This window comes from Corvus hawaiiensis, chromosome 5 (assembly GCF_020740725.1).
Source record: "Corvus hawaiiensis isolate bCorHaw1 chromosome 5, bCorHaw1.pri.cur, whole genome shotgun sequence".
In the NCBI taxonomy this organism is placed as follows: Eukaryota; Metazoa; Chordata; class Aves; order Passeriformes; family Corvidae; genus Corvus; species Corvus hawaiiensis.
In genome coordinates, this window is record NC_063217.1 from 31,213,978 (window position 1) to 31,239,350 (window position 25,373).

General features: G+C 36.6%; 2 protein-coding genes across 15 annotated transcripts in view; one reads left to right on the top strand and one right to left on the bottom strand.

Annotated features, from left to right (window-relative positions):
- Positions 1-19,720, top strand: part of PCM1 (pericentriolar material 1) — a 43,187-nt gene extending 23,467 nt beyond the window's left edge. For 3 of the 14 annotated variants that reach the window (XM_048303466.1, XM_048303477.1, XM_048303467.1), the window contains 21 exons: positions 89-234; positions 1,137-1,327; positions 2,503-2,686; positions 3,353-3,711; positions 4,252-4,410; positions 5,169-5,225; positions 6,403-6,575; positions 6,656-6,784; positions 7,380-7,500; positions 7,807-7,944; positions 8,191-8,324; positions 9,389-9,523; positions 10,057-10,254; positions 12,324-12,383; positions 13,608-13,746; positions 14,434-14,582; positions 15,504-15,579; positions 16,518-16,768; positions 16,964-17,056; positions 17,171-17,294; positions 18,465-19,720. In XM_048303466.1, coding sequence (XP_048159423.1) covers positions 89-234; positions 1,137-1,327; positions 2,503-2,686; positions 3,353-3,711; positions 4,252-4,410; positions 5,169-5,225; positions 6,403-6,575; positions 6,656-6,784; positions 7,380-7,500; positions 7,807-7,944; positions 8,191-8,324; positions 9,389-9,523; positions 10,057-10,254; positions 12,324-12,383; positions 13,608-13,746; positions 14,434-14,582; positions 15,504-15,579; positions 16,518-16,768; positions 16,964-17,056; positions 17,171-17,294; positions 18,465-18,490 — 3,042 coding nt within the window. In that variant the 3' untranslated portion in view covers positions 18,491-19,720. The other 11 variants (XM_048303471.1, XM_048303480.1, XM_048303469.1 and 8 more) reach the window with 10 other exon arrangements.
- Positions 19,721-21,119: 1,399 nt separating this feature from the next.
- Positions 21,120-25,108, bottom strand: LOC125326315 (general transcription factor IIE subunit 1-like). Its single transcript, XM_048304471.1, has 4 exons — positions 24,661-25,108; positions 23,218-23,419; positions 22,448-22,674; positions 21,120-22,061 (listed from the first exon to the last, which is right to left on the bottom strand). Exons 1-4 carry the CDS (start codon positions 25,106-25,108, stop codon positions 21,667-21,669), a joined length of 1,272 nt encoding a protein of 423 aa, XP_048160428.1. The 3' UTR covers positions 21,120-21,666.
- Positions 25,109-25,373: the final 265 nt, after the last annotated feature.

Sequence of the window (25,373 nt, forward strand, 5' to 3'; positions counted from 1 at the left end):
TTGCCTTTTATTCTCTTTCTAACTCTTTCTAGCAATAGCTTCTGGTTTTTGTAATTTGGTCACTGTTATACGTATTTTCTTTCCACAGACTCTCTCTTGCCTTCTACAGACTTTGCTTACGGGCCCTTACAGTATGATGCCCAATAACGTTGCATCTTCACAAATACATCTCATTATGCATCAGTTAAACCAGTGTTACACTCAACTGACTTGGCAGCAGAATAATGTCCAAAGGTTTGTTGATTATATTAGTGTTTAACTGTGGAATTTGAAATGCTTCAGTAACAGGAACATGGTTATGTGAATAAAGGATTACAGATAATGGTTAAATATGAGAGTGTTGAACTTCTGAGTTGATTATGAGCTTTCGAAATTGTATGCACCATTTCTGGTTGTCTTTTTTTTCCCCCACCACCTCTTTAACATCTTTAAAAGTACTTTTCTAGTAGTCTTCATTGAAGAGAACCAAAAGTTGGCAAAAATCTGTTGCAATAGTTATTATTGAATATGCTTCTGTGTCTGTGCTCTTCACTAGACTACCTGGCAAGATTTGGATTCTAATGGTAATAGACAGCAAAAAAGTTTTGTCCTTTCTTAGTGTTTTCAGTTAGAATTTATGCTTCTTACATTCCATTTGGATGTACTACATTTGGCTTCTGAACAATGATCTTTTTTGAATAAAGATGTAATAGTCATTTTAATTCATTGCATGAAAGTTCAAGCTCTTCGTCTCTGTTTTGTATTTGGTAAGTGGTATATAGGTGCTATCCTCTTAAACAATTTTTAAAATTAATTTTAACCTCAGTTCTGTAAATACTTTGTATATTTGATTGTTTCTACTTCTGAGCTTGCTTATTGCTTTAGTATCTAGTCAATTTTTTGTTGTTCTTGCAAGGATGTTTAACCTGTGTATGCATGACCACTAATATAGAGCAGTTGATTTTAAACCAACTCGGGATTAAATATAAGTAATTTTTGTCTTGAGGTTTTTTTTATTAGCTAAATAGAGCAGTTCTTTACACACATTACATGGTGTAGGTGAAATAATACTAAACTCAAATTACTTGAATATAAATTTAAAGTTTTCCCATAAAATTCTTTTTTTTCCCAAGTTGTCGTTTTTTCTTATTTTCAAGGTTGAAACAAATGTTAAGTGATGTTATGCGGCAACAAGAACAACAGTGTCAAGAGAAACCATCGAGAAAGGAGAGAGGCAGTAATGCACCACCACCTCCATCTCCTGTTTTCTGTCCATTCAACTTCCCTCCACAGCCTGTGAACCTCTTTAGTGTTCCAGGATTTACTAATTTTTCTTCCTTTGCTCCAGGTGAGTATTATTATTGGTGTGAGAAGTAATATGAATTTCAAAAATTTACATTTCCTCATTTAATTGAAATTGTAATGTGAACTTCATGAAACTCTGTCACTTTTCCTTTATATTGAAATGGTCTTAAGCAGAAGTTTACTATTTATTGCTGAATAATTGTATATTTTTGCTTCAGTATGAAGAGCAAGACTCTCTCAATATGAAGTTAGTTATACTTGAAAATACTCACTCCATGAAATTAAGGTTTTAAATGTTCTTCATCCAGTATGTGAAAAGCAATGTTTGAAGCTTTTACATACCTTCAGAAATCATTTCATAGTTGAAATCATGTTCTAAGTGAGCCATGTAATTGGAAAGTGGCACTTGGTAATTATTTCTGGTTTTCTGAGAACCTCAAACGCTCGTATTTGTTAAAAATGCCTGTAAATGGAGCATGTTAAACAGTTTTTGTTCCCGTCAGAGTTATACAGTAACTGTTGACTTGGATACAGTATTCCTTATCTCTTTCTTGAATCTACTTCTGCTGTTGAATTTGGAAGGAAAAGAATGTAGCTGTTTTACTGTATAATTCAAAGTAAACAAAACTGTCTTAGTATACTTCTGTCTTTTTAGGAAACTAGGAAATAGGCATAGACCTAGATTAGAGCTTTCAAATTGCAGAGTCTGTTTTCTGTTTGAGAACATCCTTTAAATTACATGGAACCTGCCGAAAGGAACAGTTACATTCAGTTGGCTGCTTCCATAAAGATTCCGACTAAATTTAAGTATTATGAATCTGTGACCTTTCTGGCTCTATGAGTACTTGAACCATTGGAATTTTCTTGTCAATTTGATGGTGGTTGAAGTATTGATAAGGTCTTCAGGCAGACAGGATTCTATCTTCTTTTGGAACTTTCGTTATTTTTACTTTCACTTTCAGGAGCTCTTTACTGGGGCTTCTTGCAGGACCTTCATCTGCACTGATGGAATTGTAGTATACAGTAGTGTTTGAAACCTGCACTTAAGATAAATTCTGATTGTTTACAGTGCTTTCAGGATGAAAACAGTTCTTGCTTACTTGCCCACTGTATTTTTGCTTCGTTAACTTCATGCTGCCATGCAGTATGTCTCAAATATTAATTTTATTACACAAATAAATGAGGTAGGATCTTCTGACTCTCTTGTTTACTTTGTAGGTATTAATTGTAATCCAGTGTTCCCATCTGGTTTTGGAGATTTTGCACACAATATTTCTCCACACAGTAGTGAGCAGCAGGAGCAACAACATCCTCTAGATCACAATACTTCTGGGAAAACTGAGTATATGGCATTCCCCAAACCCTTTGAAAGCAGTTCCTCTAATGGAGCAGAAAAACAAAGGTATTTAATGTCAAAGTGCAGCTCTCCTTTAATAATTTTTCCTCCCTCTCCTCGCTTTTTGGGGGCTTGTGGGAATTCATGATTCATTGAGGGAATTTATTGTCATGGAATTACAATATGAGCTGTACTTTTGTGGCTTCCAGTTTAGTTTTTTTCATTTTTTCAGTAGTGTTCCACTTTTCTGTTTATTAATTAATGTATAATTTCATGAATGAACATTTTAAAATCAAATGTAGTCTTGGAGTGGTTTTGTAACACTTTCTGTAAATGGAGGAAGATTTTGTTTCTGTGGGGTTTTCAAACTTGAGTTGCTTGAATAACTAGAGGATATAATTTCAGTGAATGCTTATTTTTTTGTGCTACTGTAGATTGTACTGAATGTTGCTTTAAGGAATGGTTTATCCTATGGTACTATTTGAGCACAGCAGTAGCTGCATAAATATATTTATATTAAAACCAGCGATAGACGGGAAGTTCTTCTGTTTTCCATTTGGAAGGTTCTCTAGCAGCACTTACTTCTCAGTATTCATTTGATGTCTAAGTAACAATGGCAGATAAATTGCATTACGGATAAACTGTTTACCTGGTAATACATGATGTTTCTATTTGAGAGATTAGGTTATGATATACTGAGATTGATCTGTGTGTGGTTTTTTTTTCCGACAGAAGGAGTCACAGACAACCTGAAGAGGAATTGGAAAAAAGATCAACTTGGCTTAATGATAGCCAAGAAATGAAAAAAGGTGATCAGTCTCAGCTGAAAGCAGGTTTTGCAGTTTCAGTACAAAACATTGCTTCTGGTCATAAAAATCAGTCTGATATGAACCGGAGAAGAGAGTTTGATGAAGAGTCTTTGGAGAGTTTCAGTAGCATGCCTGATCCAATAGACCCAACTACTGTGACAAAGACATTTAGATCCAGAAAAGCATCAGCGCAAGCAAGCCTGGCATCAAAAGATAAAACACCCAAATCAAAGAATAAAAGGAAGACTTCTTCTCAGCTAAAAGGCAGAGTTAAAAATACTGGTAGGTTGTAAAGTAATCTTGGATACCATGGCAAACTTGGATTGGATTATAATCATTATGTTCCAGAGAATTTACTCTCCATAAATGGTACCTATAATAATGAAAGTAAGTTATTGAAATGAGTTCATTTTATATAGTACAGCTGCATAAGGTTTTTTAGTATTTCAGTAAATAGAAAATAAAAAACCAATTGAGATCCCATGATTTAAAAGCATAATGGATCCACATATGTGCAGATTTGAAATAATGAGAACCTTCTTCATTGTCATGTTCAAACTGAATTATTTGCTGAAAAATATGCTTCATTAAAATTCTGAATTCTGAAAAGAGAGGGACTGTACTAGTTAGTATAGTAATACTGTTGGGGTTGCTGAGGATTTAGTACTACTGTATGGCTTCAGTGTACAGAGGAGAATTTTAAGCTAGGAAGGATCATTAGTATGTTGCATCTTTAAGAGTGCTCTTGAAAAAACTTTTTAAAGTAATAAAACATTTTGTAAGCTGTTTCTTTATTTCTTCCTTTTAATTTCCTCCCATTAGGTTATGAAAGTGCAAGTGCTTCTAGTGTGTGTGAACCCTGCAAGAACAATAAAAGCAGACACTCTGATGATGTGGTTCATGCAAAGGTGTTCAGCAAAAGGAATCAGGAACAATTGGAAAAAATAATTAAATACAGTAGATCTACAGAAATGTCTTCCGGTACTCTTTTCTGAATTTCTAATTATTTTATGAACTTTTCTGAGTAAGGGACCTTAGTTGTTAGTGTGTTATTTAAACGCAGTGTGTTTTGACAGAAGACAGTACTGTATGTTTAGCATGTGGATTTTGCATTTTAATTTCTAAGGATGCTGTAAAAGTTGGTTGCTTTTGGGTGTTTTCTTTATATTAAGTACTTGATTAAAGTAATTAGAAACCTGTTACTGTAAACCAAGCAAAACTGTAGCCAATCTCACCCATTTGTTGGTGATTTTATGGAAAGTAACTGCAAAACTGATGAAACTTTGCTTAGTGTTTAAACTGCCTCCTGTACTGCGTATGTGTCTTCTTCCTATTCGTGCTTAAATGAGCTCCATCAAATATCATTCAAATTCAGTCTTAAAACATCACATAAGCCCTTACATTTTTGCCATCTGCACTGCTTTTCTTGTATCTAGATCATAAAAATTCTCTCTCCTGTGTCTTTTTTGGTTCTGCCAGTATTTTTGTTTGAGAGATGCAGAAATTTTAGTTGTTGTAGCACAGTATAAAGCTTTGCCAGCGTACCTGTGTCCACACAAAGAGCTGTTTATTAGCGTACATAGTAAATTTCACTGGTCAAGTTCTCATTCGCACAATAAGCAGCTCTGATGTGGTTTGGATAACTAAGCAGTCTTGCTCCTGCTGTTTTGTATAGACCCTGTCTTTATTTCTGGTGCGCATTTTTGTGTTTATCACTGTCTATCCCCACTTTCCTACAGCGCATGCTAGGAGAATTCTGCAGCAGTCTAACAGAAATGCATGCATTGAAGCGCCAGGTAATGCATTCACTGCTTAGCTTCAACAATATCCTATTACTTTTTTTTTTTTCTTCTCTTAGCTTTGGTCCTATAACTCTCTGTTTAGCAGATGTTCAAGATCAGTGCTATTGCAGCACCTTCTCTATAACCAAGACAAAAGAAGTAACTTTGCATGAAATGCAGTGTTACAAACTACTTTGAATTACAGTTGTGGAGAACGTGTTTACCATGTTCTTGATTAGTAAAAATTATAAATAGAAAATGCAGAGGTAGATACTACATCAGAAAACTAATTTCAGTAGGCATTTTTAGTATGTTTAAAAGGTGCTATTACATATTAATAATGGGGGAGGGAAGCAATTTGTGGTAACTTTTTAAAGGTTGAAAAAAGTTGCCTGTGCTCAAAAAATGGTAAACTATTTGCAGATAATCAAATTGTGCAGTAATGTTTGTTGTATTGCTGATAACTTCATTAACTTGAGTACTAACAAATACACATCTGTTAAACTGAGTTTTCCAAATTTAACTTTGTTTCCATTCAGCACTTTCCAAATTATGTATGTAATAATTGTTGTGATGCAAAGATAATCCTTAATTTTCAAATGAATGAGAGATTTATTAGGGAACGCATTGTCTTCTCATACATATGTAATAGGGTTTAAGAGTAGGTTTTATGTGAACTTGGGAGTGATATTAGGCACATATGAGACTGTAGCATTTATGTTTGGGAAGGAGTGGCTATCTTGAGTTCAGTCTAAAGCTTTCTTAATGCTGCTTGTGTTGCAAAAGCGTGGACTACTTGCATTATATAAACTTGAGACCTTTGGCTATCTTGCTTGAAATGTCTTAAAACTCCATTTTCAGTGTTGAATACCTATTCTGAAAGTGTCATTGTGGTGTGTGCAATATTCTCTTTTATAAAGAATACTTTCTAAAGGCATTGTTCAGAAGTGTAAAGAAAATTATTTTTACGGTTGCTCTGTATTGTATTTCATATATTAAAGATTGCATAAGGTATAATTTAAGAACGTTTGCCCTTCAGCAAATCAGTAAGCTTTATGAAAGCAGCTATATAAGGGAATCTGCAGTGATTGAGACATAATCTGTATGCCTGTAACTTGCATACCTGATAGGCAGTTGTCTTTCAAATGGATGCTTGTCAAGGACTGAACAAGTTCCTTTTTTTTCCCTACAGAAACTGGTAGTGATCTTTCTATGTTTGAGGCTTTGCGAGACACAATTTATTCTGAAGTGGCAACTCTTATTTCTCAAAATGAGTCTCGTCCCCACTTTCTTATTGAACTTTTCCATGCGCTTCAGCTGCTAAATACAGATTATCTGAGGCAAAGGGCTCTTTATGCTTTACAGGTATGCACAGAATTTTTGATTTTGTGTATGAATCAAGCAAACTTTAGATCTTTTTTTACAGCATAGTTTATCTTTTCCAGGATATAGTGACCAGACATTTATCTGAGAAAAATGAAAAAGGGAAGTCTGCAAAATCACTGAATTCTGCAACATGGGTGGCATCAAATTCTGAGCTCACTCCCAGTGAAAGCCTTGCCTCTACAGATGATGTAAGTTTTCAAATTCAGAAGCTACTGACAGCTTTTCCTGTATTTCAGTTTGCACGCATGCATGCTTGTCTACTGCAATACTCATACTAGGGATTGAATTTTGCTAAAATTAGTATTGACTTACACAGACTTTTCTAAACAACTAGTGGCAAGAGAATCAATGCAAGAGTGATAAAATGTGGTAGGATTCTTGGTACTGCAAGTGAATGATGTGTCAGGGATGAATGGAACCTGGAGAGGGATGTAAATTGGAAGCTTATACATTCAGAAAGAGCCAAAATCCTCTTCTGAGTAAGCTCAGGGCAAGTACTGATCACAAGATTCTCCAAAAATTTTTGCTTTTTTGTATTTAGGAAATCGCTTACACCTCTGGACAGTTTCTTACATGGTTTGTACTAGAAGTATATTTGAAGCAAGTGTGGTAGATTCACCTACTGGATTTATATCCTGAAAGTGGGGTTGTTCTCCAGTCAGGCAGCCTGGTCACAAGTCCTGATACCACATCATGTCACTGAAGAGAATTGCTGGCTTGTTCTCCCATCTGTGAGAGTATGGTGTGTTCCTTCTTTGTATTCAGTTGTCTGGTATTTTTTAGGAAACTTTTGGCAAGAACTTTTCTACAGAAGCATGTCAAGATTGTGAACAACATGATGCAGACAATGGGAGTACTATGTCTACATCTTCGAATTTTGAACCCTTTGCCACTGATGACCTTGGTGAGAATGATGTGACTTAGTGTTTTAAGTGTTACTTCCTCCCGCCCAAAATGCCTGCCATTGTCTGCACTTTAATACACTGTTACTTGATTTTTAGTGCGTAGTCATGTTTTGTAAGACAAAACATAAATAAATTAGCTAATCGTGAAACACTTTGAGTTTATCAAAGTGTGTAGTAAAATGTTATAACTAGTTACATGTATATTTCAAAACTTGTGGCCTTGAATTCATTTTTATCATTGTTTATTTGTCTATCAATTGAAAACTTTTTATATAGATTAAAAAGTGTTTTTATTCTAAATATAGGCAACACAGTGATTCACTTAGATAAAGCTTTGTCTTGGATGAGGGAATATGAGCGTATGAAAGTTGAAGCTGAAAGTACCCTTGACTCTGAGGGCTGCTCTAGTAATTTTCAGGGTGCTTCTACTGCTAAATTAGAAGGTATGCACATATACGCATATTTTGCTTAGTTTTAGAAAATAATTATTATAACTATCAAGCTAAATTGCTTTCCTCTTTATTTATATTGAAAACTTAGCAAAGTTTGAAAGGATATTGACATACTTAAGGAAATAAGATTTATTTTTTAAAAAAGAAAATACGTTTTTGAAAGTGGTATTTCTTTAATAGTAATGTTGACTGTATTAAATGTATTTTTTTTTTTTTTTTTTTTTTAATTAAAACGAGGTCCAGGTACTGGTGAGTGTCAGTCTGTGCTGCAGTCAGGTGATGTTTCTGCAGTTCCATGTCCTCGTATAGATACTCAGCAGCTTGACCGGCAGATTAAAGCAATTATGAAAGAGGTCATTCCTTTTCTGAAGGTAAGGGCTCTTTACACTATGGTGTGAAGTAGAAGAATAAGAAAGGGACTTGTTTAATAGCACTGAGAGAACCTTATTTAAAATTTAAACTTGCCTCTTAGAAACAGCTGCCAATAAACACATGTTCAGTTGCAGACTCTGCTGAAGATGAAGTAAGAATTAAATGTTCCCACAGAAAGATTCTGTGTGGTTTTAATAGGAGAAATAAATGGTGAGGTTTCTAGATTTCACAGGGCTGGTGGACTTGACATCAAAAAGAATAGAGGTTGCTTGTTTTGGAGCTGACAAAATTTAATATAAAAATGTTTGACAATGGACTTGCAATATTTGCTGCCTTTTAGCAGACAGAACTGAGATCACTAATTAAAACTGTTACATATACAGTAATAGGGTATTTTTGAAGGACACCTCTGAGTAGTTGATTTTTAGCATTATTTTCTACTGTTTACAAATATCTTTAAAGTTGTTGAGAGCTTTTTCACCTGTAGTCTGTGACTACAGAGAAGAAACGTACTTCTTTAAAGAAGGAGAAATGGTCACAATTCCTCCTTTGCAAGGTTGGAGAGCAGAGAAGATTGAGTTGTAAGATGCTTAAGCCATCTCTGTTCCCTTTTATAGTATGCACAGTGTATAAGCTTAGGTTTGTCTAATAAGGTATTTGGTTGATACTAAGTTTAAAAACTGTATATTGCTGACATGCCAGTCACAGTGCCTGAAGACTTGTGTTTTGTTTGCAATTTTAAGGCTGCATGTAACAGTAGATATCTTAATATATGCTCTAATACACTTGTGTACACAGCAAGAATATATAAAGCTTCTTAGTTTGGCCAAATATCATAAGATGCAAAGTACTCATGTATTAGAAGACTGATAAATCTGTGTGTGTTGTGACCAATCAGTCATTAATGAAATACGGTGTTCGTGAGATTGATTAGGACCTTTTTCTGGAGTGTTGTTCTCTCAGTGGACAGGTGTTTTTTTAATAAATTAATTTCTGTATTTGGGATGATTGCTAATTTTTGTTTTGACGTGGTAACAAAGCTCATTCTGTGATACTTGTGTAGGAACACATGGATGAAGTATGCTCTTCTCAATTACTGACATCAGTAAGACGTATGGTCTTAACTCTTACGCAACAAAATGATGAAAGTAAAGAATTTGTGAAGTTCTTTCATAAGCAGCTTGGCAGTATACTTCAGGTTAGTAGTTTTTCAGTGCTGTTTTGCAACACTCAAGTTGCTAATGAGCAACAGATAAACCAGCTTCTCTGAAGTTGTATTTTACACCTTGAATAGCATAGCTGCTATTCTCCCTCAGCTTTGATGTGGTGATGAGGTATTACCTTTAATTATTTACTGCACACAGAACATCTTTTCTGTCACAGCCAGGTAGTGAGAGGTATATCTCTGGCCAGTGGCTGTCTTCAAGGAGAACTCTGGTCATGCTTTTCATGGACATCCTGAGTAAATTCCTGAAAATCAGTAGTCTGCACTTTTTTTTTTTTTTTTTTTTTTCCCCCTACAAGCATGGAGTTTAAATCATGAGTTTATTAAGTTCTGTGTTACGTGACTAGAGATGCCATGTAAAATCTGTTTAAGACACTAAGACTTTTTTTTTAAATATGCAATATTATATACATAACTAATTTTGAGTTATTAGAAATATGAAAAATACTTAGTCTTTGAAGCTTGAAAGCCTGTTTCAGAAACTGAAGAATTATTTCTCTTCACAGGATTCACTGGCAAAATTTGCTGGTAGAAAATTAAAAGACTGTGGGGAGGATCTTCTTGTGGAGATCTCTGAAGTGTTATTTAATGAATTAGCCTTTTTTAAACTCATGCAAGACTTGGACAACAACAGTATTTCTGTAAAGCAGAGATGTAAACGAAAAATAGAAACTACTGAAGTAATACAGTCTTATGCTAAAGAGGTTTGTTTTATTTTATTTTTTGAAAAATGTAGCTTTACTGATATTTCTAAATATGTGTTTTCTAAACTAGTTTGATTACCTTATTTCATGTCTTATATATGTTTATTTATGTGACCAGTTATTACTGTGTAATCACAGTATTGTTTGTGTAGGAGTGTGAACTGGTTTTCCTCAGTAAGGGCAAGTCCTGTGTTACAGATGAGTATCTGTTACAGATATCTAATTGTATAGACTTTGTTCATAATTCAGATGAAATGTTTTAAGGGTTATATATGAACATAGGAAGGAATAGACAAGTGTTGAAGTAGTGGTAACATCTGGGGCAATTGAGTAGTTGTTGTGGTTTCACCCCAGTAGGCAGCTGAGCCTCAGACAGCCATTCAGTTTCCTCTGTGGGATGGGGAGACAATCAGAAGGGTAAAATGGAGAAAACTCCTGCATCAAGATAAAGACAGTTGAATTGGTAAAGCAAAAGCCACACATGCAAGCAGAGCAAAACAAAGGATTCATTCACCACTTCCCCTGGGCAGGCAGGTGCTCAGCCACCTCTAGGAAAGCAGGGCTCCATCACATGTAATGGTGACTCGGGATGTCAAACACCATCACTTTGGATCTCTCCCCCTTCCTTGCCCTTTGCCCAGCTTTGTATGCTGATATGATGCCATATGATGTGGAACATCCCCTTGGGTCAGTGAGGATCATCTTCCCTGGCTGTGTCCTCTTCATTATGTGTCCCAGTTCATTATCTCTTTAAAGTTTGCTGCTGGTTTCCTTGCAGTAGCTTAGTTAGGCATCATCATTAATAAATTAGAGTAAGTCCTCTGAAGTTGTCATGTAGTTGGTTTGTTGGCATGTGCAGAAAGAATCACTTTCTGGGCTTGGTGTGTAAAATATATATAAAGTTTTCAGAAATATTTGAGACTGTATGACATATTCTTGCTCTAAAAAGGAAGTTTTGGCTAGGATTCACATCACTTACATTATTAATTTTAGAACTGCTTTTATTGGGAGCATAGCTGCTTTTTTCCAAATTCTATGATCTGTTTGCAAGACAAACAATAAGCCAGATCACGTTCATGTAGTTATGATTTCAGTGTCCTTTCAGCTTTCTTCTAGAAACACAAATACCAAAGCAAACCCTTAACTCATTTTTAAATGTCAAGAGAAGATATTGTTTGAACCTGTCATCTATAAAGTCCCATAAGTATTTTTAGGTGTACCATCAGCTATATTTCAAGATAATTCAATTTAGATATATCAATAGCATGGCTATTGAGGAATATGAGGGAGACTGTAGAATGTCTTGTAAAGAGGCCAGAGGAGCACTCTGAATCCAAGAAAGAGTTGAACATGACTTCCTGTTTTGTCTGAAGTTGCCCATTGGGCATTTGTTACATAAAGAGTTGGTTTATACCTGCTGTGCGAAAGCATGGAGCCAGCCCAGATTCAGCATTTCTTCTCTCCTGGAAGACAGAGAGTTAGGGTTGAGGTCAATGTTTGTCTCGTTGTGGCAGAGGTTCAGATTCAACAAAGCCAGAGATGAGCCTGACCATTTGTACAGACCTGCACAATTATCTCTATATGGTCTTCTCACAGTGCTCGACTCTGGAATCCTGATGCAGGCATATTTGATCTTGCTCCATTTTCTGGCTCTCCTGAGTCCACTAAAGTAACTGCTGAAAAACACAGCTCTTTGTATTGATCAGAGTTAGAATCATAGAATGGTGTGGGTTGGAAAAGACCTTAAAGATCATCTAGTTTCAACCCCCCTGCCATGATGTGTCTAATTCTATATGCTAAATATGATTCAACCACAGACTGTAGCATTAGCCCAATATAAACATAATTGTTTAAATAAAAAGGGTTAGCACAGGTTTTTTTAATGCTTTGCAACTCTGAAATTTTGAAGACGTCTGTGTGTACAAAAGTCCCTGTGGTTTACTGCTGTTTTAAGATAGCAATTCTTAGTAAGATTAGCATTTCAGGCTGGCTTTCATGAAGTCCTAGTTTGACTCAGTAATTGCAAGTTATTTCAGTTTAGAATTGAAGACAGTTTGTGTTTCTTCTAGGCAAAAAAAGGTCTCCAGGTGGATGTTTGTTCATCTGTTGAAGATGTCGATGAGGACAAAGTACGTGTATGCCTTTCAACTGTCTTTATTCCTCAGATAATTTTGTAGCTCGCTTAGTCTTACTGTTGTCTGTCATAGGAATCAAGTATCTGTAAGCAGCCCATTTTCCAATCTTTAGAAATTTATTAATTTCCTTTCTGTTATTTTCAGTGATTTACTTTATCAAAGTAATAAAGTAAATTAGAATTTCTGTTTCTATGGACAACTTTACTATTTTTAGCAGTTAACGTTTTCTTTTTTAATGGTATGGAATAAGTTGGTTTACTTTCCATCTTAGGGAGAAGGTAGATGTTCTGAATCAGGACATGTGGTGTTTGAGGTCTCAGAGTCCAAGCCTGCCTATGCTCTTGAGTATGAAATTTTAGTACTCAGAATTTGGCCGTTTTCAAGTTGGTTTTGGAAACCATTGATATCATTGTTTGGGGAAATGTGTTGTGTATGAAGTTTCGTATGGTCTGCTGGAATGTTCAGCTTTCTCTAGGCAATGATACAGGTATATATACACACCAAGGAGAATGTTGATTGCTTTCCTAAATGGACATAGGTATAGGAGTGGGCACGTGTGGGAGTGGAGTCAGTACTTTCTTCTAGGGCTTAGAGCTTCTGTCACATGTCACAGTGCTTTGGAAGTAAAAGTGGGAAGTTGTATACCACTTGTTGTGGTTGCTGTAGTGTAGAAGAGTCCTTTCAAGATTTGAAGCCAAACTCAGGGCTTTACTTGAGGTTTGTATAGGAAGAGCAGAATTTTCTCACTCAGCATATTTAGCAAATCATTCAGCAGAGAGACTGAGGAGATAATGCTAAAGAAATGAGAAGCTGCAGTTAGGAATATTTTTACTTCTCATTTAGGAGGAGCAGGGAAGTTGCTGGAGGGTAATAATGCAGGTGTGTCTGTCTTCTTGATAATGACAAATCTAATTTGAAGAATTTTTTTAACCTAGCATGCTGATCAATGTCAACCTTTCCAGATAATGAAATACTCAGTAGTTATGAGGTTCTTGAAAGCTGTGTCTGAACAGTGCATGATCTCTTACAGGAAGTTCTGATGCTCTGTTTTAGGAGTATTGTTCTGCTGTATTGATTTCAAGGCCTTAAGGACTACTTAAACAGATTTTTAGTAGATATGTTTTTGCTTTTGAGAAACAAAAGTTACTCCTTTATGCAGAAACCTTAGCTTAGTCTTTAGATAAGCATGAAATTGCACAGTATTCCATGTTTTCCTAGGACAAGGATGAGACTGAAACTGCTAAACAAGTACCGGACTCAGAAATGTGTGCAGGTAATGGAGTGCCTGAAAGTATTAGGTCTGATGCATCTGATCAAGAGGAAGATGAGGAAAGTGAAAGCGGTCCGGTGGCAATAAGTAAGGCACTTTTATATAGTTCATTATTCAGTGCTTCCACTGTAGTTTTGACCAGCTAATTTTACAACAGGATTTGCATGAAGTAGTGCTGTGTAACACCTTCTCTCACAGATTTTATAGTCAGTCCTTTGTCAGTGAAAGTTTTGTAGTATTTCCTAGTGTTATGTCAAGGGTTAAATATTCCAATTAGAGGAGCTGATTTTTTTCATAATCAGTAGGTCTGTAAAAATATATTAGAACCAGATTCTTTAAGTTATATATCCTGTCTCAGCCTAACTTGAAGTTTCTCAGCCTTTAACCTGAATGATGTGAAACCTGTGGAAATTTTATGCTGTTTTTAATTTAAATAATGTGGCTTTTTAAATGTGCTTTTACTTTAAGTAAAGCTTGCATATATTTATTATTTTTTTTTGTCCTGTTTTTTGTCTTACCCCAACTACTTCTGGCTTTGATTCCTTTACCATTTACATTCTTTGCACCAGCTTGTTTAGTAACTTTGACATTTCACAGCAACACAGGGGCGTTTGTTCATAATATAGCTGATATTAAGCACATGGATCTTTGAAAGTTAAGTCATTACTGTATCTTAATCTTAAAGAATGTTTTGAAGTAAGGAGTATACATTGCAGTAAATTCCCCAACAGGATTTGGCAATTCAGAGGTGGTTTTACATTGATTTGCATTTAGGTTTATCAAAAGCAGAAACCCAAGCTCTGACTAACTATGGCAGTGGAGAAGATGAGAATGAAGATGAAGAAATAGAATTTGAGGAAGGACCTGTTGATGTGCAAACATCACTACAAGCCAACAGTGAAACAACAACTGAAAATGAACAGGTACCACCAAAATTGTAAAAGCAGAACAAACCAATGCCAGTGCACAGCTTTTCAGTACATATTTATATGTACCTCAGTTTTTCTTGTTGCACTGTTTTCGTACTATTGAAGGTAAAAGAATAATAGAAGAAATTGCATGATTCCAATAGCTGCTACATGTAAAATGTGGCATTCCTCACCTGAGTTTATTACATCTGATGCCAGAATGGATGGTTGGACAGAGACAAAACTAATGTTTACATCTGCCATGAGAGAGAAAAAATGTTAAGCTGCAAGTGAGAAGTTAAACTTTCAAAAAAAAGCATCATTTTAAACCTTTAACTAGTTCTTTCTCTGTGTTTGCTGAGATCAAGTTCTAATTGGGAGTCATTCACTCCCAATGAATGAATGTATTCTAGCATGTCTTTTGTTTGTCTTTCCTCTCTTATCATGTGATAATTATTTCTGGGACAATGGTGAAATGTTAATGGGTATGATTGTCATTTCACTGTTAGTTTTCTTAAAAACATTTAAATTTGTGTGACCTGGTTTTGGAGAATTGTCAGTTCTTTACATATTAAATGAGATTGACAATCTCTTGAAACTTTGGTTTGTTCAGCAAGTATTAACATTAGTCAAGGATGTAATTGGAACATTTTACTTTAAAGGCTATAACAGTAGATCTTTTAAGTTGAACCAAAGAGTTTACCTGGGAACTACTTTAGTGAAAAGAAAATGTTCAGATAAAACATGCGTATCAGTGTTAATGGTTTTGTAAACTGTTTCTGACTAGCTGGCAAATAGGAACTTGCTGTCTTTATTTCAAACCAGTGAAAATAATGGAACAAGTGTACAGTCTGTTTCTAGTTAGTAAATTAGCCAATAAGATATTAAGCTGATCAGTAAAATTTTGTTTTAACTCATTTCTACCTTCCCCAATAGACTTCAAACCAAGAATTGAGTAAGGCAAAAAGCAGTGAGATTTTGTCATCAGAACAAGAATCTGTTAATGTTAAAGGTAAGCCCTGTATGCAGTAACTGAGAGACTAACACTTCTGTATGACTTTGCATGTTGTGAGAATTATCTTGGACAGTGCATGTGATACATGTAACAAAGAGAAAGATGATCAAATTTACTGGACTCTTTTTTTATGGAACTTTATCAGTTGCCTGGATATATCTGTGTTGATATTGACACAGCGAACCTTTTAAAGAGGAAGCATGGAATAATCTTAGGTGGATGTAGTTTTGATGCTTGACATGAGCAAGAATTTTAGCTGATTGTTGCAGCTCTTGGCACACAACTGTATCAGAATTAATATGTCTCTGTTGTGATGTTTAGATTTGTCTACTACTTTTTTTTTTCTGCTACTATTTTACTCGTTATTGAAATCACTTTATAGTTTAATTTTTTTTTCTGTGAGTAATGTTGTAACTGATTAAGAACCAAGAAATTATTTTCATCAAAAGGAGGGAGCACTACTGAGTTGTAGGAATGTTATTTCTAGCGTAACTGTTATTACTATCATCTTCCCTGTGTTTTTCTGTTGCAAACACTAGTTTTGTTCTTGGCCTTTTTTTGTAGACTAAAAATCAGTATTGGAGTGGCAAAATAGTAAGGAATTTATTGTTCTGTATTACATCTCCTCATACCTCGAATAATTATTTTATAGTAGGTCACTTAGTTCTGGTTTTTGAGTTTTTTTAAAACTTTTGAGTCAGAAATCGAGTCATACTCTCATGTGATAAATTGCTTATACTTAAGTGTGTAAGAGTATAAATATGATGTTTTACTTTGGTCCAGCTTTGTGTTGGTCTGAGACACTATAATTCACTCTCAGTATCCGTTTGTAGCTTTGGATCATAATTTTAAAAAGAATAATAATAATGTGGCATTTTTGTATGTTCAGAATCTTTTACTATCTGCCTAGTTAAAATGTAATTCTGTGGTTTTAGGTGAACAAGATGTGGCTACAATTGTGCCTCATTACCTCAGTGTCATGGAGAATACACCAGCTTTAACAGTCAATACCCCAGAATCCTTTGTAACAGCCACTGTGAAAACAGAAGAATCAAGCTCACCTTTAGCAGTGAATGAAACTCAAACACCAGATACCACGTGTGCAGAAAACAAATCTGGTGCAAGTTCTGAAAGCTCCATGGCTGGCAGCCCTGATACAGAGTCACCTGTGCTAGTGAATGAATATGTGTGTATATTTCAGTTAAGATATATCCAAGAGAAATGAGAAGCTTTTTTTCTATTTCATTGTTATTTCTGGTTTGCAGTCTTGTTTTGTTTCCATCTGCAAATTTGATATGCACATTGGGTTTTTTATGTACTTTAATAGTTTTGGAGTGAAAATAAAATAGAACTTCTTAAATATCACAATTTTTATTAACAGGAACCTGGTTCTGGAAACGTAAGTCAAAAATCTGATGAAGATGACTTTGTGAAAGTTGAAGACTTGCCTCTCAAACTTGCTGTGTATTCAGAGGTATTTTGCTATTATTTGTGGTGGTGTTGTTCAGAAGTGCATACCCTAAATGTCTGTGTAACCCAGCAGTAAGAATTATCCATTATTTTGAGATTTGCTTTTTCTGTTACAAAGACAGACTTAATGAAGAAAATGGAAACGGAGGCTCAAACCAACAGCTTGTCTGATGAATTACTGGATGGAGGTGGAGCTCAAGATCAAGAATTAGTAGGAGATGGCCAAACATTGAAAGAACCTGGTAAAGATTATTTTGTATATTCTGCACACAAATAGGGAAAACACTCTGGAATGCTAGAATTTAAATACCACTGATTGAAGTAAGCAGTTATCAGGATGGTGTAAAAATACTGGATTTTGTTATCATGCATTTGAAAATACTGTGTTGATACGAAGGGATTTTATTTTGCTGTCCATGTCCCTTCTATATACTTTGTTAAGATTCTGTGGCTGATAAAGACATAAAAAATAACATATTTAAAGTGCATGTCACAACATAATGGTTTTGAAACTTATTCAAATGTATTTTTGTTTCTTGTTACACAAACTTGGGTTTAATAATACTGTAAATTATAATTGCTATTATCGGATTTAATAATGCTCAGTATAATTTTCTGACAGACTGCTCAGTGGTTTTTGTGATAGAAGCATTCAAGAGACTTTTCAGAATAGTAAATATCTCCTCAGGGAGAAAGAAATTATTCTTCATATAAATTATACTATGAAGTAGAAAAAAGTTCCAGTGTGCTTGATAGCAATAAAATTTTTCACTTTCATTAAATATTTTTTATGCAGATATGAAAAATTAATGAAGGTCAGAGGAAATATTTCAATTTTTTTACTATAATACTGAGACAAAATTACAGTATTAGAGACTTCTATTTTATTGTTAGACTTGTAATTCTCCAGTGGAGTGTACAGTAATGGCATATATAAGGGCATGAACTGGATATACTGATAGTAGCAGTTTTCTGCTAGTGTACCTCATTCCGATTCCTCAAGAACAATATAAGCTGATGAACCTGTTTTTTTTTTTTTAATGCATTTGCAATGGCAGCACAGATTTTTTCCAGCACACAATATGAAGGAAGGTGCATCTTCCTTCCGTTTCATTCACTGCCTGTCCGCTTTCTGCTTGTCACAGCTATGCCAGCACAAGTCTGTTGTCCCCATTTGGTGGATACTGATGCACAGGCCTACTGTGGGAACAGTCTGACCAGAACACCATGCCACACCAAAGTTGGAGCTAGCTCTAAGCTATTCTTAACCTGTGTAGGGGGAGATGGCTGTAGCTGTTCAAGTAAGCCATGCCTCAGAAATGCTTGTGAGGTTGTAATAGGAGTTGAAATGCAGTCAGGAGCTGTTTGATGCCTTGTAGATGTTAGACAATGATTTTTTTATTATTTTACAGAAACTTTTGGAGCTCAAAATGCATAAGAATAACCTGAAGATATCTGCATTTATAAATTCTGTGTATACAAATGCATATGGAAGATCAGCAGTAATTTCCCAGAATTCTGGAAGTGTATAAAAATGTAAAATTTTTAACACACTGCCTCTTAGGGATAGGTATGTGATCTTCTGCCTGTGGCAGTTTAAACAGCTGGAACTGAATCCACTTCTGTTCAGTTTTGCTGCACTGTTCTTTTTCTGTCTTAATTTTTTATTGTGACTTGTTTGGTAATTTTAAAATTGTTCAAAATGGTAGTTTTAAATAAAGTTTGGACTTGTCTGTAAGTTTTCTCTTTTGAAAAATTTTCTTAGGCTTACACACTGGTATGCTGAGGTTGTTGCTGGAAGTTAATTGACTTGTTGGCATGCTTGTAGCAGTTTGTTACTTCTTTTAAAACAAACACTGCTAATTTTCCTGGGACAAGAAGTTCTCCAAGTTTCTTGCATCTTCTACAAATACAAGGTCTAGACACAGTACATACCTCCATGTTGCCTTTATAGCCTAGAGTATAGCTGGTCTGTAACAAAAAAAGTTTCTGTTCATGGCCTTTGGATTTCGTTTCTCTCAGCACATTTATCTGAGGCGAAATTGAATACCTTGGGTTTATAGTTAACTGCAGAAACCAGCTTTATTTTTCTGCATTTGCTGAATCCTTTTGATGTTCAAAGGATTAAGCCGGTCTGAAAATGTTGGTATCCTTTCACAGCTGCAATTGAAAGTCTGTAGAATCTGTTCCTAAAGTGTTTGACTTTGTAATGAAATTTAGGAAACTACAATTAAGTTCATGTTTTTAAAAAATAGTTGAAGTCAGCACTTCCTGGAGTCTCATGGTAAAGGTGGAATTAGAATTACAGAAAAGCAGATGGGAAAACTTTGTTCAGTTTTTCAGGTCAGAGTTGATAATAACACTAAGTCATAAAACTGAGCTAGAAGTAGCTTATTCAGCAGACCTGCTGCATTATAGAGATCCTGTTTACCTTAAACACAAGGCTTTTCTGAAAGTAGTTAAAAAGCACTGGTCATCTTTAATTCAGGATTGTGTTGCGTTTGAGGTTAGTATGATAATATGGCTATATACTGTGGGAGACAGTATAGCGATGGTGAAGCCTAAATATGCTTGAAGTTTAAATAAAATGAGAATGTAATTCTTCTGTAATATTTTTCTAGTTTGTTTGGAGTGTCTCTAGGTTTTATGAATAAATTTTGAAAGGGCAGATTATGGTCACATGCCTCTCATGTCCAGGGATGAAAGTAGATTAGCAAAACGTTTGAAGACTGTTTAGTTACTCTGCAGGCTTTAAACTGGTGCTACTACTGTATGCAGAAAAAAAACTTTACCATTTTGAGGACCAAGGAACGATGTTGTGACAAAGGAAAACCTGTGAACCTGAAACAATCAAAGCTTTAATTACTAATTTAGCCCAAGACTCACTCAGACCTAAAAGAGGACATTTTTAATAAATTAAATTCTAAACTCAAGAGAGAGCATAAGCACACACCATTCCTGAATTCTTGCCTGGAATGGTGGGCTTAACCCCAGCCAGCAACTGAGCGCCAAAGCATCTGGTTGCTCACTCCCCAACCAATGGGATCAGAGAGGGAGGTGGAAGAGTGAAAGCAATATAATTCATAGTTGAAAGAAAGATTAAGAGGTAAAGCAAAAGCTACACATGCAAGCAGAGCAAAATGGCAAGCAGGTGTTTCGCCATCTCCAGGAAAACAGGGCTCCATGATGCATAACAAGGACCTGGGAAAACAAATGCCATCACTCCAACTGTCCCCCATTCCTTCTTCTTTGAGCTTTATATGCTGAGCATGATGCCATATGGTGTGGAATAGCCCTTTGGTCAGTGTGGGTCAGCTGTCCTGGTGGTGTCCCCTCCTAACTCTTTGTGCACCCCCAGCCTCCTCACTGGGGGGATGGGGGGATTAGCAGGAAAGTCCTGGACCCTGTGCAAGTGCTGCTCAGCAGTAATGAAAACATCTCTGTGTTATCAACACTATTTTCAGCACAGATTCAAAACAGCCCCACACCAGCTACTGAAAAGAAAATTACCTCAGTCAAAACCAACAGTATGTGTACACAAAAAATGTGTTGAAATGGTATTTCTTTGGTCATACTTTCTCTCTACCCTTTCGTCATGGAATGGTCAGCAGGGATCATGGGAGGTCATCTTGCTTCAACAGGGCCTGTTTCTCCAGGTGGCTTTTGAGTACCTTCATGGTGGGAGACCTGTGCCAGTGCTCAGTCACCCTTACAGTGAAGTGTTTCCTAACATGTGGAGGGAACCTCCTGTGTTTTGGTTTGTGCCCTTCTAGTCTACTTTCCTTATCCCTTCTCACATAGTAGAACTGTTGAAGAAGTTAAACTCTCACTTATGCCCAATGCCAGTCCTACTCATGTAGTTCAGTTAAAGTAGAATTTGTTTCTTGCTATAAAAGAACATTGGGGAGCATGGGAGTGAGATGGGAGAAGCAAAGTCTTGTGCTTGATACACTGCTTGCTCCCTTACTGTTCTGGACCAAAATGAAACATTACATTGTACTGTCCAGTGCTCCTTGCACTGTTCATCACTCAAGATGGTTCTGTAGTGCCATGAGTACAAAGAATTGGAAAAATTATTCTTAGGATGAAAGTTCAGAGACCAGAATTGTCTCTCATCTCTTGCTGATGCAATTTAGTAACAGCTCTGCCCTTAGGATTTTGCTGTGTGATACCTGTCCTTTACTGGTGCCTAGTGAGTGACCTAACAAACCAATGGAACACTCATATGGACTGAAACCAAGTCATACTTGATTTGGACTCATTTTCACTACTGGAAGTAACTGTTACTTCGGAGAGGAAGGTGGAATAATTTATTTCTTACTATAGATTGCATCACTGCTTTTCAGATGTTATTTTAATCAGATCCAAATGTATCCTGAAATGATTCATGCTCCAAAACTAATGACATCATCCACAAAGTCTAAGCATTACAACAGAAAACACTTGCTGTGGCTGCAATGATAATATTTGAACTGTAGTTACCTACTACAGGATTACCATCTTGCTTAAGAGCAAGTTCAAACAAAACTTTACCACTGAAGGGTTAACTTTGAAGAACGTAAGTTAGAAGCCTTCATCCATTCTATACAAGGTTGCATATCCCTACAGTAGTAGTTACTCAAAGACAGACTGGAACATTTCTTGTCCTACTTTTATATAAGCGTCTCTCTCTTCATCTGTCATGAGAGACACAAGCTGTGGATTTTCACTAACTTCACCATATGAACAGGGCTGACCAGCTACCATTAAAATAGGACCCAGAGTTTCTTGTTCCTCCTCTTGCTCAAAGTTGCTGCCTGCTACTTTCATTCCTGCTCCTCTTGAGTGCTTGGCATCCTCTTCGGACTCACTGTTATCACTGCATGATCCATGTAGTTTGCTTTTGACAACAGGAGCCTGGTCTCTGCTAGATGATGACTTGGATTCATGGATCAGAAGAGTCTTGATGATTTCATTATCAGTGACAGTTTCTTTAACACTTTCTTCAGTTTCTTCAGAAGCATTTACTCCTAATACACAATACTAAGTGTTAGAGGGATCAGTAGTTTACAGTTACCACAGGCATCCTACATAGGTGATTTTTTCTGCTCTGGATCTTTTTTACCCACACTAGAATTCTCTTGAAAGTACAGACATTTCCAAGGGCTTTCCACTGTAAAGATTACCACTAACATTACTGCATGGCTAAAGCCAGAAGTTTCAGGACCTGCTACCTGAATAGCTTTAGGAATATTACTCAGTCTGAAAACTAGATTTTGGAAACTAAGATCTGATAACGACTAACACAGAATTGATACATTATCTTCTAAACCAAGCTCACTACATTTTCAATGGGAAAGCTGTATTTTAAATGCACTAAGGCTGCTGAATTTATTTGCTAATGCATTAAACTTACCAGCGGTATTGTTGGTGGCTGTTGCTGCTCCTTCCACGGTGCTCTGTGACAACCAGATAGGTTGCTTTTCAGTTGCTTTTTCTCTTTTTTTCTTCTTGTGCTTTGAGTCTTGGACATCAATAGTTAAGTTTTGGGTGTATGTAAGGCCAAAAGAGGAACTTCTGTGTGCCCATTTTTCAGGGCAGCTGCAGGATTCCAGCACACTTGAGCCCAACTTTGGATCAAAGCTGAATAAAGTGTCATGTTTTTTTAAAGAGGTAGAATTCAGGCAAGAACCCCGCCCCCCCCCCCACTTCCCATTCAAATAAAACTGAACAACAACCCCAAACAAACCCCAAAACCATGCTTTGTCAACAGACTATCTTGAACTATCTTCTATATTCAAATACTTTACATTTCGTTTTACCTCATCTCAGAGGGAGGTGGTTCTGAACCATAGATTTTTGCAAGGTCTCTTCAGTAGTGCATCTCTGGATGAAGCACACTGATAGAGAAACATTACTTTCTCACAGAAAGGGCTATGAGCATTAGCTGAAGGAGTAATCTGGGAAATAAATTACTTTAAAAAATGTATCAAAAAACTAAAAAGGCATAGCAATAATTTAGGATGCCTTAGATACTACAGACTTCTTCATTCAACAGCAGACTGTACTGAACAAAGCAGAATGGAATGCATAGTAGGCTGCAAGTTCAGTATTTCAAAGATTTTACACCTGGAAAGTAGTTGGGGGGATTTGCATTGATCAGAAGTTCTAGGGTTATGTTTATACCTTTCTGATAATTCTGGTATTTCTGTTGGCTGAGGCTCCAGCAGGTCATAGGGCAGCACAATATCTTCAGTCTCACGCAGCAGCACAAAGACAGGCTCGATCTGCTCGTTGAACTTCGCCAGCAATGTTCGAGCATCGTGCTTTGCAAATGCTGAGCCATCTTCCTCTACTTCAGTGTTGCAGTAAGTGCAGCGGAAGGTCTCTGCAACATTTTCCAAAGGAGGCGTTTTCATTCATAGAATGCAGAAAGATCAGCAGCACCTTGTTAAGCAGTCTGCAGCCTGGACAGTTACCCAGACATTCTGCTTTATCTATTTGTTCACATTAACAAGGGGAACTCAGTTCTACAGGCAAACTCGAGACAGACTGTTATTACACACTTGCTATGCAAGTGAGAAATGTCTCAGGAGAGACATTCAAGCTGGATGGACATGTACTATCATCAATTTATTTTTTTCTTCTATCTCATCTTCTCAGTTCTTAATGTAAGAAAAAATTACATCTTTTCAAGCGTAAGTAGCATCTGGTTTTAGTTGTTCCAGAGTCAGTCAAGGCATATGCTAAAATCCTGTATTTATGTCTTCAGGAAAACAAACAAAACCAAGCTTGTTCTGTGAAAATACATCACCAGCCTCAATGTTTGCATTTCAGTAACTCGACAGAGTCCCTCCGTTTAGAAGAAAGGGATGATTTTGCAAACTGGCAGAATACAAATTTCACCATTAGCATTTCAAGTTAGACGTATAAAGTTCATTCTGCCTGGCTCTGGCATCCTTTGCAGATCCCATGAGACAGATGTCAGCACAGTAGCTGTGCTCTCAGTAGTGTATTGCACTGTGATGCCATTTTGGCTCATTTTGAAACAAGAAACATCCACAGGCTCTGACACCACTTCTGCTGTGGATGTGTCATGTTGACCTGGGAGGAGCCTGATCTTCCCAGCCCAGGAGTGACAGAACAGCTCTGGTACTACTGAGCTGCAAGATGCTTATTACAGGAGGTGACTGCAAACAGTTTTACCCATCTTGTCCAACTCTTCTGTCAGAAGAGCTGACCACACAAATGGATTAACTAAGAGATTCAAAACACAGTAAAGCGAGTACTGTGTTCCTATTTCCACATGAGGAAGTGAGACTCACAAGACTTGGATGAGTTAAGATTACTTAACCAAGTTCAAAGCAAAGCTGAGGCCTGGAATCTGATTCCCAATGCCAGCTCATATGTTCAAGATTATTCTTCCTTCTGCGTGGCCTGTTCTACAGAGGCAGCATTTCTCTTACCCTCACCTCCAAGCATCCCCTGTCCCAGACCCTTGTCCACCAGCAAACAAGAAGCATATCCTAACAAACATGCTTTTATTGCAAAGTTCACTTAGGAAACAATTTTGTGCTATCAGGGTTATTCTTTAAGATAACAGCAAATAAGCAATGTTAAGTAACACACCTGTAAATGCATCAAAGAGCTGATTGACTTCAAGGTCCGTGTAAGAGCTAGAGCAAGACGGACACTTAAAAGAGGATCTGGTAGTTGAATCCCGCTCATCTGCTTCTATTTTCCGACGTACATGATCCAGTTTGTATTTTACCACATCCACCAGCACCTTGTAATTAATGTAATAGTAATTGTGCCTCGTGCTCTTCCCGTTAGGCCCCGTTTCGACTCGCATCCGCAGCTTCACCAGCTTGTCTGCCTTGAGCATGTTGAGGACAGCGCGCAGTTGCTTATGCTCGTACTTGAGCAGCTGTAACAAGTCATCCTCTTTCACGCAGGGGTAGCGGATCAGTACATCCAGGGCCAGGGAACACTCCACACCATAGAAACCACGCACTATGTATTTGGCCAGGCGCTTTAGGGCTGCTGGCACCTCACTGGGGACGTTTTGCTCCTCCATCAGGAGCTGAACCACTGTCAGTGGAGAAGTGCTGTACAACAAACAGAAAAGAGGTGAGGTGCAGTGAACACTTCTTAGTTCTCACAGGCAGGTATGAAACATGTCATTTGCTGTAGTACACTTCTGCAAGAGTCTTCATTGAATAGAGGAATGTAAAATCCTTAACCTGCATTGGGGATGGGGAAGGTATTAATAGGTATCAGAAATTATCTAATCTTGAAGTAAAATGGCTGCACCTGAAATATTCATATCCTCTTGTTTAAAA

Excerpts from the sequence above, each read along its gene's own strand:
- LOC125326315 (XM_048304471.1), bottom strand. The coding sequence starts at position 25,108 with ATGGAGGAGCAAAACGTCCCCAGTGAGGTGCCAGCAGCCCTAAAGCGC. Across the intron at positions 23,420-24,660 it reads GCTCTTTGATGCATTTACAG|AGACCTTCCGCTGCACTTAC; the intron begins GTGTGTTACTTA and ends AAAATGTTGCAG. Across the intron at positions 22,675-23,217 it reads ATACCAGAATTATCAGAAAG|CTTTGATCCAAAGTTGGGCT; the intron begins GTATAAACATAA and ends CACTTTATTCAG.